Consider the following 15,438-nt stretch of genomic DNA (forward strand, 5'->3'; position numbering starts at 1 on the left):
ATTCAAGCATAATTGCTCATTCACCACATTCCCATTCACAAATCTTACTGGAACAACCCAGCAAGCCTTGGTCAATCTGTGTTGAAGGATGATCTGTAAGATTTCTTCTTCAAATTTTCTAGAAATATCTGCTCCCCTTGAAGGAATTCACGGTCCTGCATGCAGAAAAAGATGGAGTTATCTAGGGTGGAAATTTAAAGCTTTAATTATTAATTGTCTTTAATATTTTATGACAATTGTTTCCAAGATGATCTTTTCTGTCATGGTATCTTTAAATGTGCTCAACTGTACCTGTAGATGAGCTGCAAAACATTTTGTAATTATACCAGCTTTTTTATATTTGCAAAAAATAACCTGTGTGTTTATTTGGAGTCAGAAAAACTAGAGCATGTGTTTAATCTGTGTTATAATTATGGATATTGGAAACAAACTCCAATTAACTGTTGCTCATACAAATGTTACAGATGTTTAACAGAGCTGCTGTAGAGGGTGGGTTCCTGAAATAGACCTGTCACTACCTGAGGGTTTGGGTCAGGTTAAGACTCATGGCTTTTGTCACACAAGTCAAATGTAAACAAGTATTTTGTATCTAATGTTCAGTTTTTCCCCAGCTACTAATAATGGCAGTTAAAGACAAGTGTCTATTGGTATTTTGCTGTTTCCACTTTAGTCAGTGCAGATAATAAACCATTGGGTTGTGTGAAATGCAAAATGTGTGGGGTACTGATAAAATCTGAATATGGCACATTTAAAATGCAAGACCACACTTTTGAAACATTTTAAATCTCTTATATAAATGTATGCACCAATCAGAATGTACATGTGACTTAATTTGTAGGACAGCTACAGAACATAATGGAAATATGAAGTTACTAGTAGTTGTTATTCGATACCTTTTCTGCAGTGTACTTCCACAGAGCCAGACTGGCCTGAAGGGTCAAGGACTGTGAGTTGTGAAATGAAGCAGGAGGGTGAAGATTCAGGGTGGATTCCAGCTCAGGGTTTGGTAACACTGTACCTGAGTCTGCTGATAAAAATGAAAGCTTGTTAATATTCGCAAAATAGTTTCTGATTAATTTAGATTTAGAAAACACAGGTACCTGCGAAAATGGATGGCATTATTTGTGTTAAAGGTGTAAAGGAGGCCTCCTGTCTTATCCTGTTGGGCTCCTTCTGTAGATTATTCAACCGTATTCGCTCCTGTAAGGAAACCGGCACTTAAGTACTACGATGCAGTTACGGTGGACAGATGTGATTTTCACATTAACTGACACACACCTGTAGGATTCCTTGTTCTTGCTGTCTCAGATGCTCTGTTTGGATCTGGATATTTCTGAGTCTCCCCTCATGCTCAGCCTCCACACGCTTTGCTTCCTGCAATGCTCTTTCTCCCTCCTCATGCTTCTCTGAAGCAAGCTGCCAAGAACATCGTGTGGTCAAAAGTCTAATTTGACATGTGGTTACTATAGTACTCAGAACTTATTTACCTTGCTGAAGGCCTCGACCTCCTGGGCTTGTGTTTTGAGTCTCAGCGCTGTGCTGGTTATTCTTTCTCTCTCTTTATCTAGTTCTTCCCTCAGTCTTTCCAGGGCTTCCCGCTCCTGCGCCACAGCAGTCTCCTTCTGTTTTAGCTCTGCAGTACGAAGCTTTAGGTCTGCTTTTTCCTACAACAAACAGAAAAATGTTTCGGTTTCTCTGAAGTGAAACTAAGTTTTTTGGGGGGAATATTTTGTTAAATTTAGTGAAAACAGAGTCATTAAGAAGTACACACATTTTACATATATAAAAATTTGAATTCTATGAGTAGCAAGTAAAATAAGAAACCTACAAACTGTTGCAAGATGTCCTCCTTTCTATACTGTGACGCTCACCTGTGCCAGACTCATGATGGAGCCCTCTCTCTTCTCCAGGAGGCTGCTGACCTCCCGTTCAGCTCTTTCATGCCTTTGCTTCTCCTGGGCATGGAAATGAGCCCACTCAGCTGCCAGCTTCCTCCTCTCCTCCGCACAGTGCTGCATCACTGATTTCTGCTCCTCCAGCAATGCACTCTGCAGCAGGAGTGGTGACAGGCACATGTGTGGAATCAGAATAAAGCTCTAGTCTATTATCTGCACCAAGGTTATTTTAAAAGTAATAAATGACAAATTAGGTTTACGCTATGAAACAAAAATGCCTGTAAGTGTCTCACTCACCAAACATTTATAGAATGAATATGCACTTAAACATAGAACTCAGGAAAAAAAACAAATATATGGATTTAAATAAAATCTAAACAAATTTTCATTAAAATGACAGAACACAGAAACAAACCAAGTGGAAGAAGAAAAGTAAAACTGACGAACTTTACCTTAGCTCTTTCCAGCTCCTCTCTCTCCATGTTGATTTGCATGCTAAGGGAACGCCGCTCTTCCTCCAAGGCTCTTTGGGAAGACTCTGCCTTAGCTTGCTCTGCTGTCATCTTCCAGCGCTCCTATTGAATACAAAAAAGTGACATCTTCTGTCTTTGTGGCAAAAAATGCAGCACTTTTAGTTTCAGATGGTTCAATGTACACACTTATGTTACGTTGCTATGTGAAAGCAAATGCTGGCATCCTAAAAATAGACATTGGTAAAGGTCGTTTTTATCCTGACCTTCTCAAGCTGTCTCTGCTGCTCATTGAGCTGAGTGTCCATCCGGGAAATAATTTCCTTGAGGTATCTTCTCTCCTCTGCCATGGCTTTCTGCTGCTGAGCCAGACGATCCTGCATTACTGAAATATACGTTTGGCGAATGACCTTTACCCACTTGCAATTTGATACAACTATGCCCTGAGACCATTTGTGTCTTTAGCTATTTGTATAAAGCACGTGTGTGTGTCTGATGTACCTCGAAGCTGCTCGTCTCTGTGCCGTGCCCCCTGCTCTAAGCCATGGGCTGTGTGTTCATGTGTGCTCTCCACCCGAGAAGAGAGCTCTCCGAGCCGGGAGGAGAACTGCTCCATCTGGTCGATCACCACCGTAAGAGACCTGGACAAATATGGTGTAATCAAGAATGGACATAACAAAAAATCACCGTCAAGGTAGAGCAGAAACCTTCTGTAGATATTTGCTGTAGCCACACAGAACATAAAAATATCAGCACTGAAGCTGAAAGCAGTATTTAAAAAATACACTTCAAGTACATTGCAAACGGGATATTGTCTCTTGAGAACGACTCACCTGGTCTGAGATGTTGCACTTGTAACTGCATCAATTTCCTCATCCTTTAACTTCTTTAGTCTTTGGATTTGATCCTCGTGGTCTCTCTTCATCTCTAGGATAGATTTCCTTTATGACAAATTAGGAAAAATACTCTATGACAAATATATGGTAAACTCAAAAGTCCCTTACTTGTCATACAGTATAGTATGGGGATTCTGGGTATTAATCAGCTGTTTCGATGACCAGGTGCTGTGTTCCTGTTTCCTGTCCACACTTACTTTCATCACTCAATTTACCCAGAATGCAATCAAAGTCATTATGTCTAAACAAAAAGCATTACAATAATAATCACCAGATCTTTAAATAAAGCTATAACTAAAAATACTCAAAATCCTAAATGTGTGTTTAGGAATATATCATTTGCATTGGTTCCATTTGTTTGCATAAGTGCCTACAACAGTAAATTACTATCTGTTGACTGTTTATGCTAAATGTCATTTGGCTGTTCTGGCATGTCCAGCCCATGCAGATGACCCAGCCAGTCTTATTTCTACTGCTGTTAAAAAAAAAAAAAAAAAAAAAAAAATACAAATCCATCCTAGTTTCACCTCTGTAGGTCTCTGAGTCGCTCCACCTCGCGGTCTCTTTCCTGCTGAGCTTGGGCCAGTTTGCGCTGGTACTGAGCCTGCAGCTCAGAGCGTTCTTGCTCGGCCGATCGTGTTGCTGTGACCAGGCGTTCCATAAGGTCTTCGCACTCCTGCCGCACTCGTATGTCCCTCTGGGCTGCAGATTCCTCGAGCAGCTTGACACGACTCCTGAACGCGCACGGGAATATTAGGCATTTAGTGTGTTAGGCATCTAGACAGACACAATCTACCAGAATGCAGGGAATTATGCATCATGTACGATAAACAATTTACACAGGTGCTGCTCATTTATGCAAAATGTGTGTCCATGTGAACACAAGCCTCGGAATTAGTTACTTGTGTGTGTTCTCCATGAGTTCAATATCTTGTTTATGCCGCTGCTGGACACTATCTAGCAACATTTGGCTCTGATCTCGCTCAAGCTGCAGGGTCTTCACCTGGATAATAAACATAGACTGTAAGTTGCAGGCTTGAAAAGTATGTGGAACCAGCATTTGAAGAGAAGTTAGGAAAAAAAAAGACCATAACATAGAAACGAGTGTCCTGCCATCTCCAAATTACCTGTCCCTCCAGCTGGATGATGCGAGCTTGATAATCTCCAAATTGATGCTCTTTGTCTTTGAGTCTCTGCAGGACCCCTGCATGCTCAACACCACCAAGACCCAGCAATTGAGACTGCATCATCTTTCGGGAAACAGCAAGCAGGTCAAGAACAAATGTGTTGGCAAATGTGTTGTCATTAAATCTGCAAGTGGAATTGTGTTGGATAACTAAGTCATTTCTTACCTGTTGTTGCTGAAGCAGCAGCTGCTGCAGATTGTCTGTCGAGAATGTCACCTTTTTTTTAGAAAATATAGACAAGAGTTTTAAAAGTCTTGTTAAACAGTCTCCACATGATGATTAACTTATTAAAGATGAATCTCATTACCTGTTGTTGTACAGCAGTTGATGGGTTGTTTGGCTGTGAAACTGCTGGAAAGAAAGCAAACTGAGTAATATGCCTTAAGTATCCTTCCACAAAAAAAAAAAGAAGAAACAGAGTTTTCCCTGAAATAACTAACTACAGTAATAAAAAAAGAAAAAGAAAAAAATAACAATCTAACTGGGTTACCAACAAATGAAAAAGGTTCAGATAGAATTGTTAAAATAAAATATAGTGGCATTTAAAGTGTTTCCTGTAATAAGCGTTACATTTGTTCGATCTTGTAATCAGTCATTTAGTCTGCTTAAACTGGAGAAAACTCTTTCCTTACTCGCCTGCGACTAAAAGTGAAACATGATACTGTATCTAAAATAATGACGCCGCTTTAACACCCTGGATCCCTTATCGGACAGTAGGTGTTGGGACTGGGATAAGATAATCTCCACTTTAGCATGGAAATGGGTTAGGGAGGCGCGGAAGTAAAGTTGATAAAAAGTGGTGGTGGATTTGGGGAATGGTGCAGTAATTGTTTGAGGAGGGGTACATGATATGCAAAGGGTAGAAGGAAGACGTGATTAAAGGTAGGGTTAGTTATTTGTTCTGAGGGCTTGTAAGTGAATAGCATGCTGTGTATCTTCACTGGGTCTGACTGGGAAAATGACTAATGGGAGTTGGCTGAGAGGGACATGGCTTTGTAATATATGGCTGCAATTTGAATTCATCATTTTGCAATGAAATATAACAGACTAATTATTTGAATGTATCCCTCTGGTACTTCACTAAGTTAATTACCTTTCTTGGGCCTCTCATCTCTGACAGGGCTGGGTTGTCCAAGAAAAGTGTTGCTGTCCAGAATAAAGGGATAGTGAAAAATCTATATAATGTCGCTTAAACGGGTGCATTTGATTTAAACAACAAACACCTTACCTTGTTTCCTTGACAGCCATAACATTGCCCTCATCGACCCTGGCAGCCTGCGAAGTAACCTGTTTACTGAAAGCAAGCGCGGGTAAATATTCAGCACCGAGAAGCAATTTCCTTTTGTCACTGCACATGCATGTGTGTGGGTTCCACAATACCTAACAACTGACTCCACATCAAATTCTCCTCCGAGTCCTAAAGACTCTTCCTGCTTAGGCGCCTTGTCTGTAGGGTTTGACAAACTCAGAGTCTTCTTCCTGTTCAGTGCTCCTGCTAACCAGTCATCTTCATCCTCCTCCACTTTCTTCTGGCTTTGAGAAGCCTTTGACTTGTTTTGTCTGGCGACACTAAGAATTGGAGCTGGGGTTTCTGGTGCCAGTTTTGCAGCCTCTGTTGCAGGACTATCACTTATAGAGGCCTTTCTCTCCACTAGAGGAGAAGAAGGAACCGTGGGAGATTCTGCCGGAGTCTTAGTCTCGTTGGCAACGTTCTCTAGAAAGGCATCACCGTTGTTTGCCTTGAGGCCTAGCCAGTCGGCTGAGTTACGGTGTCGCGTTGAGGTGGGTGTGGTGGGTTTCAATTTCTTTTCTGGGGTAGAGATACTGACGTCCTCTGTAGAAAATCTGATAAAGAAATTCTTGTGTTCAATTTACCGAGGCAAGAAATTAAAAACCCCACAGTAAAACACCAAGAATGGAAAGCAAACAGATGCACACACACACCTGACAGACTGTCTGCGGGACTGACGTCCTTCAGGCATGGATCCCAAAGTGGGCTGATAAGATCCAAATGTGAGGTCCTCTTCTAAAAGTGGTTCTGATACATGTAAACACAATAATCTTACATTTTTAAATACTTTTAAAACTGTACTTGATCATTGCAATGCTCATCTGGGGACTGTACCTTTCATACTGGAAGTCTTCTCCTGCTGCTGCTGCTTCTCTTGAGCTGGAGACGGGTCCTTCATCTCACCTGTGGGTGGTCGTTCCATAAGACGTGGAGATGTTAGACTCTCCAGAATCTCATCTAGTCTAGTTCGAGCTCGTTGAGGGGTCTCACTCCTGACATTACACATATGATGGACGTGAACATGGGCACAATTTTCATTTTAGATTTACATGTTAGGAGAGAGAAAATGCAGAGAAATGTAATCATGTTAAATGACGGTAAAGAAATAATTACATTTTATAAAATAACAATCATGTGAGAAGAAGAATCTAAGCAAAGTTGGTCTCTTTCTAGCTGCATCTAAAGGTACTACAGCAGTAATAATTTATTATTTCAGCACTATAAATAAGGACAACAATAAGAGCGAGACAGGAGAGTGAATAAGAGGGAAAAAAGAGCTGTTACTTTTCCTTGTTGGACCAAAGAGGAGTCTCTTTTTTCTTAGTTTTGTTTTTATCGCTGTCAAATCCGAGTGCATCCATCAGGTCGTCCTTATCATCTTCGAATGTGAGCTCACTTGGTTTCTTCGACGCTTTAGATGATGAGCAAAGAATAAAACACACACATTTGGTGTTGGATGGTTACATGGGAAAAGTGAAAAGTAACAAATTTCTTTGATTTTGAGACTCACGTGTTTTACTTTTTGGGAGTGGAGTTGTGGACGGGGACTGTCCAGATTTTTCAGGTTTGGTCTGCTGCGAGCTAGTTTTGGGTTCGGGCTTAGTTTCACCAGGAAGCAGGTCATCAAGCAGGTCAACAAGGGGGTCGTCAAGATCTGCAAAAGAATTACAATTCTGCCTGTTTTTATGACGTTTTTCTGTCAACGGAGTGTGAAGTAGAAGATAAGATTTAAAATATTATAAGGTGCTTATTAAATTGCCAAGTGTAGATACTTATTGGCAGTGTAATGATTCTCCAAATCCACAGTTCAGTTTTTTGAACTTTGAAGTTTTTTGGGGTGGTGGGAGGCACTATTTGACAATTTTTGGGAGTAGGGGTTCCAAAACGTGGACAGGTTGTGATAGGTTTGGTTGGGACAACGAACAATGATCACTTTTCATAATATGCATACCTCCCATTTAAACTATCCACAAGGCCAAACAGATATCTTGTACCTTTAGTGTAAGATGACTGGCCAAGACCTTCATCATGACCATCACTGTCTAAATTAATGCAGCAATTTGAGAGAAAACAGAGAAGATTCACTGGTTACTGCTTCGGTTCTGATGTCGAGTTAGATTGAGCTCGGTCCCACTGGCTCACTCACCAGAGAAGGTGAACTTCTTGTAGTTTCTTGCTGTAGATGTAGAAGGTGCAGAGTCCGGTTTCTTTCTTTCTGTGCTCTGTTTATCTGCGTGAAGAAAAGGGAGACACAGTTCCCTCTGACTCCTGCTACATCAAAGACAATATATAATAATTTCAGGCTAGTAATGAGAATATAATATATGCAAGAGCATTCTGCACTGAATTACCTGCTCCCTCTGGTTTTGCATTATTTTCTCCCAAAGTCAAGTCTTTCGTTGGTCCTTCACTACCAAAGGGCTTTGTTTGTGGAGGAGCTGAACCAGGCTTTTTCTTTGAGATAAAAAGGTCTGCGTCCATATCATCCATGTCCTGAATGAGGACATACACACAAACAACAGGCACTGTAGGTGAACCTGTACCATGTACAGACAAAATAATAATAATAATAATAACAACAACAACAAAAGAACAATTTCTGTGGGTTTGTTTAAGATGACTTACTTTCATATTCTTCAGAATGTCATTGGGATCTGCCACTGACACATCTGAGTTCTTGGACAAATTAATAAGAAAGGAACAAAATAGTAATGCTGATATAAGAGAGCACACATATTTGTCTTTTTCACATGTCTATCTACATACCTCATTGTCCCCATCGTCCTGCTTTACTTTTTCTGCTGGCATACTGAAGATGTTATCAGTGGCCGAACAGCTGGATGGAAAAAAAAAAAAAAAAAAAAAGACTCAAAATTATATTAAGAGTTGTTTTCAATAACAAGTGCTATGCGGACTGCTTCGACCCCACACTGGACGTTCTAGTGAGCACATTCTTAGGACGAGATATTCTAACACGTTAAAACTTTCCTAGTTTCAATAACCCTGCTTGATTTCAAACCTACAGATCTGCGCTCATTTGGTTTTATCGTCAAGTAGGCTGTCAAGCAAATCGTCACCTTCGTTAGACCTTAAGAAAACCATTAGGGAAAATACAGTCACTCAAGCTTTAGGTTGTTAGACCTATGGTTGCCTTCGCTTTCGCGGATGCTAGATTTTGCTGGTAATAGCTCTGTTATGTGCCACATTTGAGTTGCACGCTGTATTTGTTATTTTTGTATGGCTAGTAATTTCTCCACTTCTGTAACGTTACACGCACTAAGCGGGCGATAAACGTGTGTTTTCTGACCGTATCACTAGCCTTAACCCTGGCTACATTGGAAGTTAAGTGAGTCAATTATAATGGCATTAGCTTCACTCCTCAGAGTAGCGTTAAATGTGAGACTAGCTAGTTAGCTAAAGCTAGCTAAATCAGAGCAGGCGTCTCCGGTCTCCAATGGTAACTGCAGGGTTACTGCGAGCGTTCACACGAACGACAGCAATACACGACTTAAGCTAATTAGATGATATGGCCCAACATTCTGTTTCGTTTCATGCTTTTATGTGCTCATGTTTTGCGTTATTCGTGAAATGCATCATTTTAAAACTGGCCGGTTGACTTTAAGTAGCTAACATCACTGTAGCTAATGGCAAAGTCAATCGCCTCGCTAACAACAACAACAACAACAACTTGTTTTACTGGCACTGTGTTAACACTGTGCCAGTAAAACAAGGATAGATGATGGATATATCGCACACCTAACGTAATTTGCTCATATACCACTACCTAGAAATAGCTAGACATAAGGTAAATGACAAACCATTAGCTTCTAAGCGATTTACTGCAGCGCAACCCTAGCAACCGGCTAAATGTACACTTCCTGTTTACGCTCCCCTATTGCATTGTGGGCAGAGTAGTTTTTTGGCCTAAGGGATTTGCACATCATCAAATGTGGTTTTTTGTTTTTGTTTTTTTTTATGTCTTGGAATTGTGAAGATGCTTATTTTAGACGCACTTTCACATCTTTATGTGTGGCTTTCTTTGTTAACGCTACCCAGCCACCAGGTGGCATCAGAAAATTAGTCAAACTTAACCAGTTTCAACAAAACTAAAGGAATGAATAATTAATCTTAATTAATCTAGGCCATATGTTGCACTTTTAACTGACACAATGATAATGGGGCAAATTACTTACTAAGTAAGGTTTATTACATTTTAAGGCTTCGGGTTTTTAGTGCTTCTCCAGGCCTGTTTCTATTGTTTCAGGTGTGGATCAGATCATTCCAACATTACACAATGTCCCCATCATTCAAAAATGAGATTTTTTCCCACGACTATGGTTAACGACAAATTTAAGACAACTGGCCTGGACTTGCAGGAAAAAGGTTGTTTCCTCATTGCTGAATAGGTTCATCATTGGGGAGTTGTCAGTAGAAAGGGTTTTATTACATTTTCTGTCATGACAAATTTGTACAGGCAGCATTTCAGCGCGACAGTTTTCTAAACAGCTACACCACTGAAACATCTGTTGGACTATTTCTGCTCAGTGATGCGTGATCATTCACTCTCAGTTATTTGGAGTAACGAACGTACCTGTGTGTCCACATCTCAATTCAGTCATACTGGAAAGGATTTTGTTTTTCGAGATCAATAATAATTGGATCCTTGCTTAACAATTGTAGGCCCAAAGCAAAGATACAGTCAGAAAAAACATGTACATTGCAACAGTAATTAGAGGTGAAGCAAATGGACAATGGGAAACCTTTTACTGGCAAAAAATATTTCATTTACTGCATTGTCAGCTGACATGTCAAACGAACGTTGGAGACAAGTTACAACACTGACTGTGTCAAATAACGGCAATCTCTGTTGGAAAAGGATATCCAAGAATGTTACGATCAGGAAGGTCACGATGCATATGAGAATTCTGCAGTGATACTGAAAACACACCACAGCCCACAAATACATTTAATCACTTTATTTATTTGTTTCCTCTCTGTGAACGTTATTTTTGTTTATCTGTTTTAGGATGTTCATACCTGCAGTGTACAGTATAATAAACTTCTTCAGGCCCTATTTGATTAGCACTTAAGAGAATCTGGTCTTTAAAATGCATCCAATTGAGGCTCACCATGTCCTAATGTCACATTTAACATAGATCATCTCATTTATTAAAAACTAGAAAGATATTTGTGGCTATTTCTTTGTTTGGAGGCACATAATGTGTTTTATCACTTTAAACCCTCATTGCATATGCGATGTTAAAAGTCACAATTTAGGTTCTAAAGTGGAAAATTCAGCTCTTATGATAATTGCTATACTGCCTTTGTCAGCTTTCATCCTCCGAGCTGGAATTCATCTCCAAGTTTCTGTGGTGAGAGAATCTGCAGGTCACACAGGGGAATCCATGGTCAACACAGGCCTCACTGTGAATCCTGCTCACTTTTTTTTTCTTTCTTACTCCTGGTGGGAGTTTTGGCATGAGCTTTCAAGTGCAGATGAATCAGATCAATGAGAGAAAACAAGGAAACACTCCAGAAAATCTCTTCATAGCAGAGGCCACTGAAAGGCAAAATAAATCCAGCTTTAGTGCACACTTGTCCATTTATTTACTGGCTTAATAGTGTACATGAAATAAAGCGAAGGGCAAAACTCACCTGATGCGCCCCAGATGTGGGATGGTGGCCTACTCTGGTTCATGTCTGCAAGGGAGAGGGAGCACACGTGGAAGTGAAAGCTGACATGCAGAGTCATGAATGATGTAGAGAAATAATCATTCATAAAATAATAAGTCACTCAGACTCCATTGAGTAAACGTCTATAAAAGTGACGTCGGTAAATAAGTGACAGGTGACATGATGACCTGCATGAAATCCTGTAACAACGGTCACTTAGTTTACTATGTATATTTAGATCTTTTACAGCCGCACTAAACGTTGTGGTTTTGTGGACCTAATGTATTTCTAATAACCCTTCAAAGACATGAAGGATTGTTGTTGTGCCTTTAAATTATTTAGCATTAGCAGTGCAGCAGGGAGTACTTAAAAGCTAAATGTGGGTTCATGCATCTGGGCTTCTGTAAAATGCAGAACTGCTCCACTTTCTCCCGTGTTCTGCAGCCCCTTCTGTAACCCCTCAGCCCAAACTGAAGTGTGCGCACACACACACACACACACACACACTATCAATGTCTCTTTGTCTGTCTGGGTGTTTCCTCTGTCTCTCTTTCACCGACAGTGATTCTCGGTTACTTTTGGCATTTTAAAGCGAATCACATTCACTGTTTTGTTCATTCATTCACTTAAACTCTGCTGCTTTTACTTTAAATGTCTGATGTCCTTTACTTATGATTTAAAAATTTGCTCAAATGCTATTGTGATTGTTCAGGATGAAGTGTATATTTAAGTTATTCAATCTCCTCAAAGAGGGACTCAGTTTTACAATCAGGTAAATTACTCAGCCTGTGAGTGCAGCAAGTGTGTCTTTGGCAGAGGAGGAATTATATCTATGTTGGATGTAGTCAACAATTTCACAATCTGCCTCTATTACAAAAGAATACCCACAGCAGTGCAACACGTACAGTGGTGTTCCCCTTATCAATGTAGTCTGAGGTTTTGGAGAATCTAATGTTTCATGCCTGGAGATAATGCCATCTCAGCTTGGTACTGAAAGAGAACAGCCTTTATTGTAACTGAGGACATATACATATTGCACACATTGCAAACACATCTTGCAAAAAAAAAACCCTACATTTACAGGTCTAATAGGTTCCTAATAACACCCAAGTGGCAAAAGTTCTGGGAAGAACTGGATACTTTGGTAATAAATAAACAGAACATGCAGACAAAGCTCATTAAAAGGTGCTTGAGATTTCCTTTAAATTGTTCCCAAAGGAATTTCCTTGAAATTTGCTCCATTTTAAAACCAATTTCACATTAGCACATCCGTTTAAACTTGTGCGCTCTAACCAGTTGCCACTGACTAAAATATTCTCTGGGTTAGACAGGGGAGTTAATTAAATGAAAGTGTACCAAGTGGACACACATTTTCCCTCTAATGATGCTTCTTCCCTTCCAGGAACCATTCTGCAAATTTATTGTTACACATCTGTTCCTATTTAGAAAATGATAGGAAACTACGGGAGCTGGAAAATAAAGTGTTGCTCAGAAAGGCCGTTTTAAAAACTGGGCGGCTGAAGTTCAGAAGACGTGGGTGCTAGGCAGGAAGGGAACTCTAATGAACCATGTTGTCTAGTTATGTAAGTGGAAACGTAAGTGCTGCAGTTTTAGGAGCTTGACCGATACTTGGAACTGAAACTCTGAACATCTTCACACATGAAAATGGGCTCCTGCAGGAGAAGACCCCCCCCCCCCCCCCCCCCCCCCCCCCAATCATTTCTTTCTGGTTGTTTTGAGATTGTTTGAGGTCATTTTACATTTGTTTTTGATAGTGGTTTTTGCCATTTTGTGTGATTTTGTCATTTGATGCCTGTTGTTGGACATTGTGTGTCTGTTTTTAGGTAATTTAGGTCTATTGTAAAACAGTTTGTGTCTGTTTTCCATGATTGTGTGTCTACGTTTTGCCGTTTGATGTCTACTTTTGTCTACTTCTGGCCTATTTTAAACATTTCTGTGTCTTTTGGTCATTTTGTGAGTTTTTGGATGTCTTGGATCTGTTCCGGGTAATTTTGCAACTCTTTTGCATAGTTTCTGATCGTCGTTCATTCTTTTAAAAGTCGTTTTGCACCTTCTTGTGGTTGCTGTGCATCTGTGTCTTTCAAATGAACTCTTTCAAACAAGAAATATGAACAGTAACTTTAGAGCCTCTGGCCAATGGGCCCTCTGACCATAAACCATCCTTGGCTGTAGCCCAGACATTCTGTGCTTCATAAATAAGGTTTCTGCAGAAATCTAAAATGTTCAGGGCTTGTTGATTTGTATGACTTCAAAAAATTATTTTTAAGATAGTATTGTGAACCTATTTCATATGAAGGCTGTAAAGTGCGTGGGTGAACAGGCACACAGCTGGTAAAGATTTAACTAATTCTAATTATTTTATGTGCTGCTAGATAGTTAATATATGACCGCGCATCATAATATATGACTTAAATATACTGTATACTGTATCATATAATTTTTATGGAAAAGAAGTAATTTAAACTGTCAGATAAATGAGGTGACAATAAAGTGCAGTATTTCTCTTTGAATTGAAGCAAACTAAAAGTAACAGAAAATAGAAATACTTAAGTACTGTAAGGTACAAGTAGCTCAATATGGTGTGTAGCAGTTGGATATATTTGACGTTTTAATGGAACTGATCCCTTATGCTTCCTTACCTTGTGATGCTCACTGATGTCATTTTTCTTTGCCATTGCTTTTCGTGTGTGGCACATCTTTCTCCGTGGCATCTTTCTGTCTGCAGCGTGAGATACAGAACACAGTCAGGCTCATCAATGCTGAGCACATTTACCATCACGCACTGTCCCGCACACAGCTATCTGGAGTTTGATAAAGGATGTGAATTCATCCTCGAAAAGATGACATTTTTCTATTTCTTGCCTCATAACTGCATGAACAAAATGTTGCTTTTGTCCATAGTGCTGTAGCCACGTGGCATTGTTTGCTAATGCTGTGTGAGTAGCTAAGAAGGGCCAGGGGGCAGGGGAAACTGCACTTTGAATCAATTAGCAGCCATGGACTTGAGAGCTCGGATGCTTTCCCCTCCATTCATCGCTACATTAAAAGGTGGAGCGCACTGTTGTTATGTAGTAAGCCACTAAATCCACACACTGTTGCTGAGGGCAAACCCTAGTGGGTGATTTCAAATCAATGATGCAGATAAATCTGTCATTACCACCCTCACTCTCTCTTGCACATGTCAAACATGCATTTGTGTGTGAGTGTGTGTGTGTGTGTGTGTGCGTGTTTTTTTTTTTTTTTAAAAAGCATTCAATCTGCTCTCATAAATCTGTGACATTTTTTAAGAACACTGGCATTTGTGGTCTGGTTACAAAACTAAATAAAAAGCACAACGAATCTGTTATTTCAGTTCACACTAGAGAACACAGATAAAAATTACTCACGGTTTGATTTTGTTGGAAAACCTCTGCCGCAGGATGACAGCGATAGCAGTGAGGACCATCATAGTGGTACACATGGTCCTACACCCCCAAGGGGATTTCCTACCTTGGGACTGCTGGTGGTTAGAACCCTGAGACTTCTTCTCCCATTGAAAGGCTCGAATAGTAAAAGGCACTTTGTGGTGTAACAATCTGACTATTCCTGTCTTTCCTCTTGGCTCCCAGTCATGTGCATAGAGATTAGCTCAAAGGATTAGCGAGGATCAGGGAGAGGGTTGGGGCTTGCTGGCAAGGCCGGGAGGTAAACAGACCATGCTGTGTGTTTCCGTTCTGAAAACAGCCCACCGCACCACCACGCCGTCGAGGGAGCACACCACATCAACGCCGACATTGTGTTTTTCGTTTGTCACAGGGCCTGTTTTAAGCAGCATTAAGTGCTCCTTTGGCAGCTTCATGAGCATGGGTTTACAGTAAGGATTAACACAGGCCAGGCAAATGAGCGTATATCTGGACAATACTCATTCCCTGCTATTGTGCTATGGAAATGTTGGATTGTTGTTTTAAAAGTCACAGGGCAGCTTCTAATCACACCACCCCCTCTAATGAAATCCCTGCAGTCAAT

At 40.3% G+C, this 15,438-nt stretch overlaps 1 protein-coding gene and 1 long non-coding RNA gene across 7 annotated transcripts; both read right to left on the minus strand.

Annotated features, from left to right (window-relative positions):
• Positions 1-17: 17 nt before the first annotated feature.
• On the minus strand, positions 18-9,617 carry LOC137099810 (fas-binding factor 1 homolog). Of its 6 annotated transcripts, none has more exons than XM_067477094.1 (28): positions 9,558-9,617; positions 8,506-8,575; positions 8,365-8,415; positions 8,091-8,232; positions 7,886-7,969; positions 7,734-7,781; positions 7,259-7,393; positions 7,024-7,150; positions 6,574-6,731; positions 6,393-6,486; positions 5,829-6,293; positions 5,677-5,742; positions 5,542-5,594; positions 4,756-4,799; positions 4,614-4,664; positions 4,389-4,511; positions 4,164-4,264; positions 3,789-3,995; positions 3,199-3,306; positions 2,867-3,006; positions 2,632-2,750; positions 2,348-2,470; positions 1,872-2,048; positions 1,488-1,664; positions 1,279-1,416; positions 1,101-1,200; positions 894-1,027; positions 18-155 (listed from the first exon to the last, which is right to left on the minus strand). In XM_067477094.1, exons 2-28 carry the CDS (start codon positions 8,545-8,547, stop codon positions 72-74), a joined length of 3,291 nt encoding a protein of 1,096 aa, XP_067333195.1. In that variant the 5' UTR covers positions 8,548-8,575; positions 9,558-9,617; the 3' UTR covers positions 18-71. The 6 variants fall into 6 exon arrangements, with proteins under 6 accessions (XP_067333195.1, XP_067333193.1, XP_067333194.1 ...); XM_067477092.1 differs by having other exon boundaries at positions 4,756-4,796; positions 7,250-7,393; XM_067477093.1 differs by having other exon boundaries at positions 894-1,024; positions 7,250-7,393.
• Positions 9,618-10,700: 1,083 nt separating this feature from the next.
• Positions 10,701-15,067, minus strand: LOC137099269 (uncharacterized). Its single transcript, XR_010910732.1, has 4 exons — positions 14,820-15,067; positions 14,073-14,152; positions 11,395-11,439; positions 10,701-11,299 (listed from the first exon to the last, which is right to left on the minus strand). It is a non-coding gene; the product is annotated as an uncharacterized lncRNA (long non-coding RNA).
• Between the last annotated feature and the right edge of the window lie 371 nt (positions 15,068-15,438).

Source organism: Channa argus, chromosome 15 (genome assembly GCF_033026475.1).
Source record: "Channa argus isolate prfri chromosome 15, Channa argus male v1.0, whole genome shotgun sequence".
In the NCBI taxonomy this organism is placed as follows: domain Eukaryota; kingdom Metazoa; phylum Chordata; class Actinopteri; order Anabantiformes; family Channidae; genus Channa; species Channa argus.

Bases quoted from the DNA above. Each gene is read 5' to 3' on its own strand.
- LOC137099810 (XM_067477091.1), bottom strand. From the start codon at position 8,547: ATGCCAGCAGAAAAAGTAAAGCAGGACGATGGGGACAATGAG. The intron at 4,512-4,613 runs GTAAGAAATGAC...GTTTCCCGAAAG, and splicing joins TGCTGCTTCAGCAACAACAG to ATGATGCAGTCTCAATTGCT. The intron at 2,049-2,347 runs GTAAAGTTCGTC...CTCCTGCTGCAG, and splicing joins AGGAGCTGGAAAGAGCTAAG to AGTGCATTGCTGGAGGAGCA.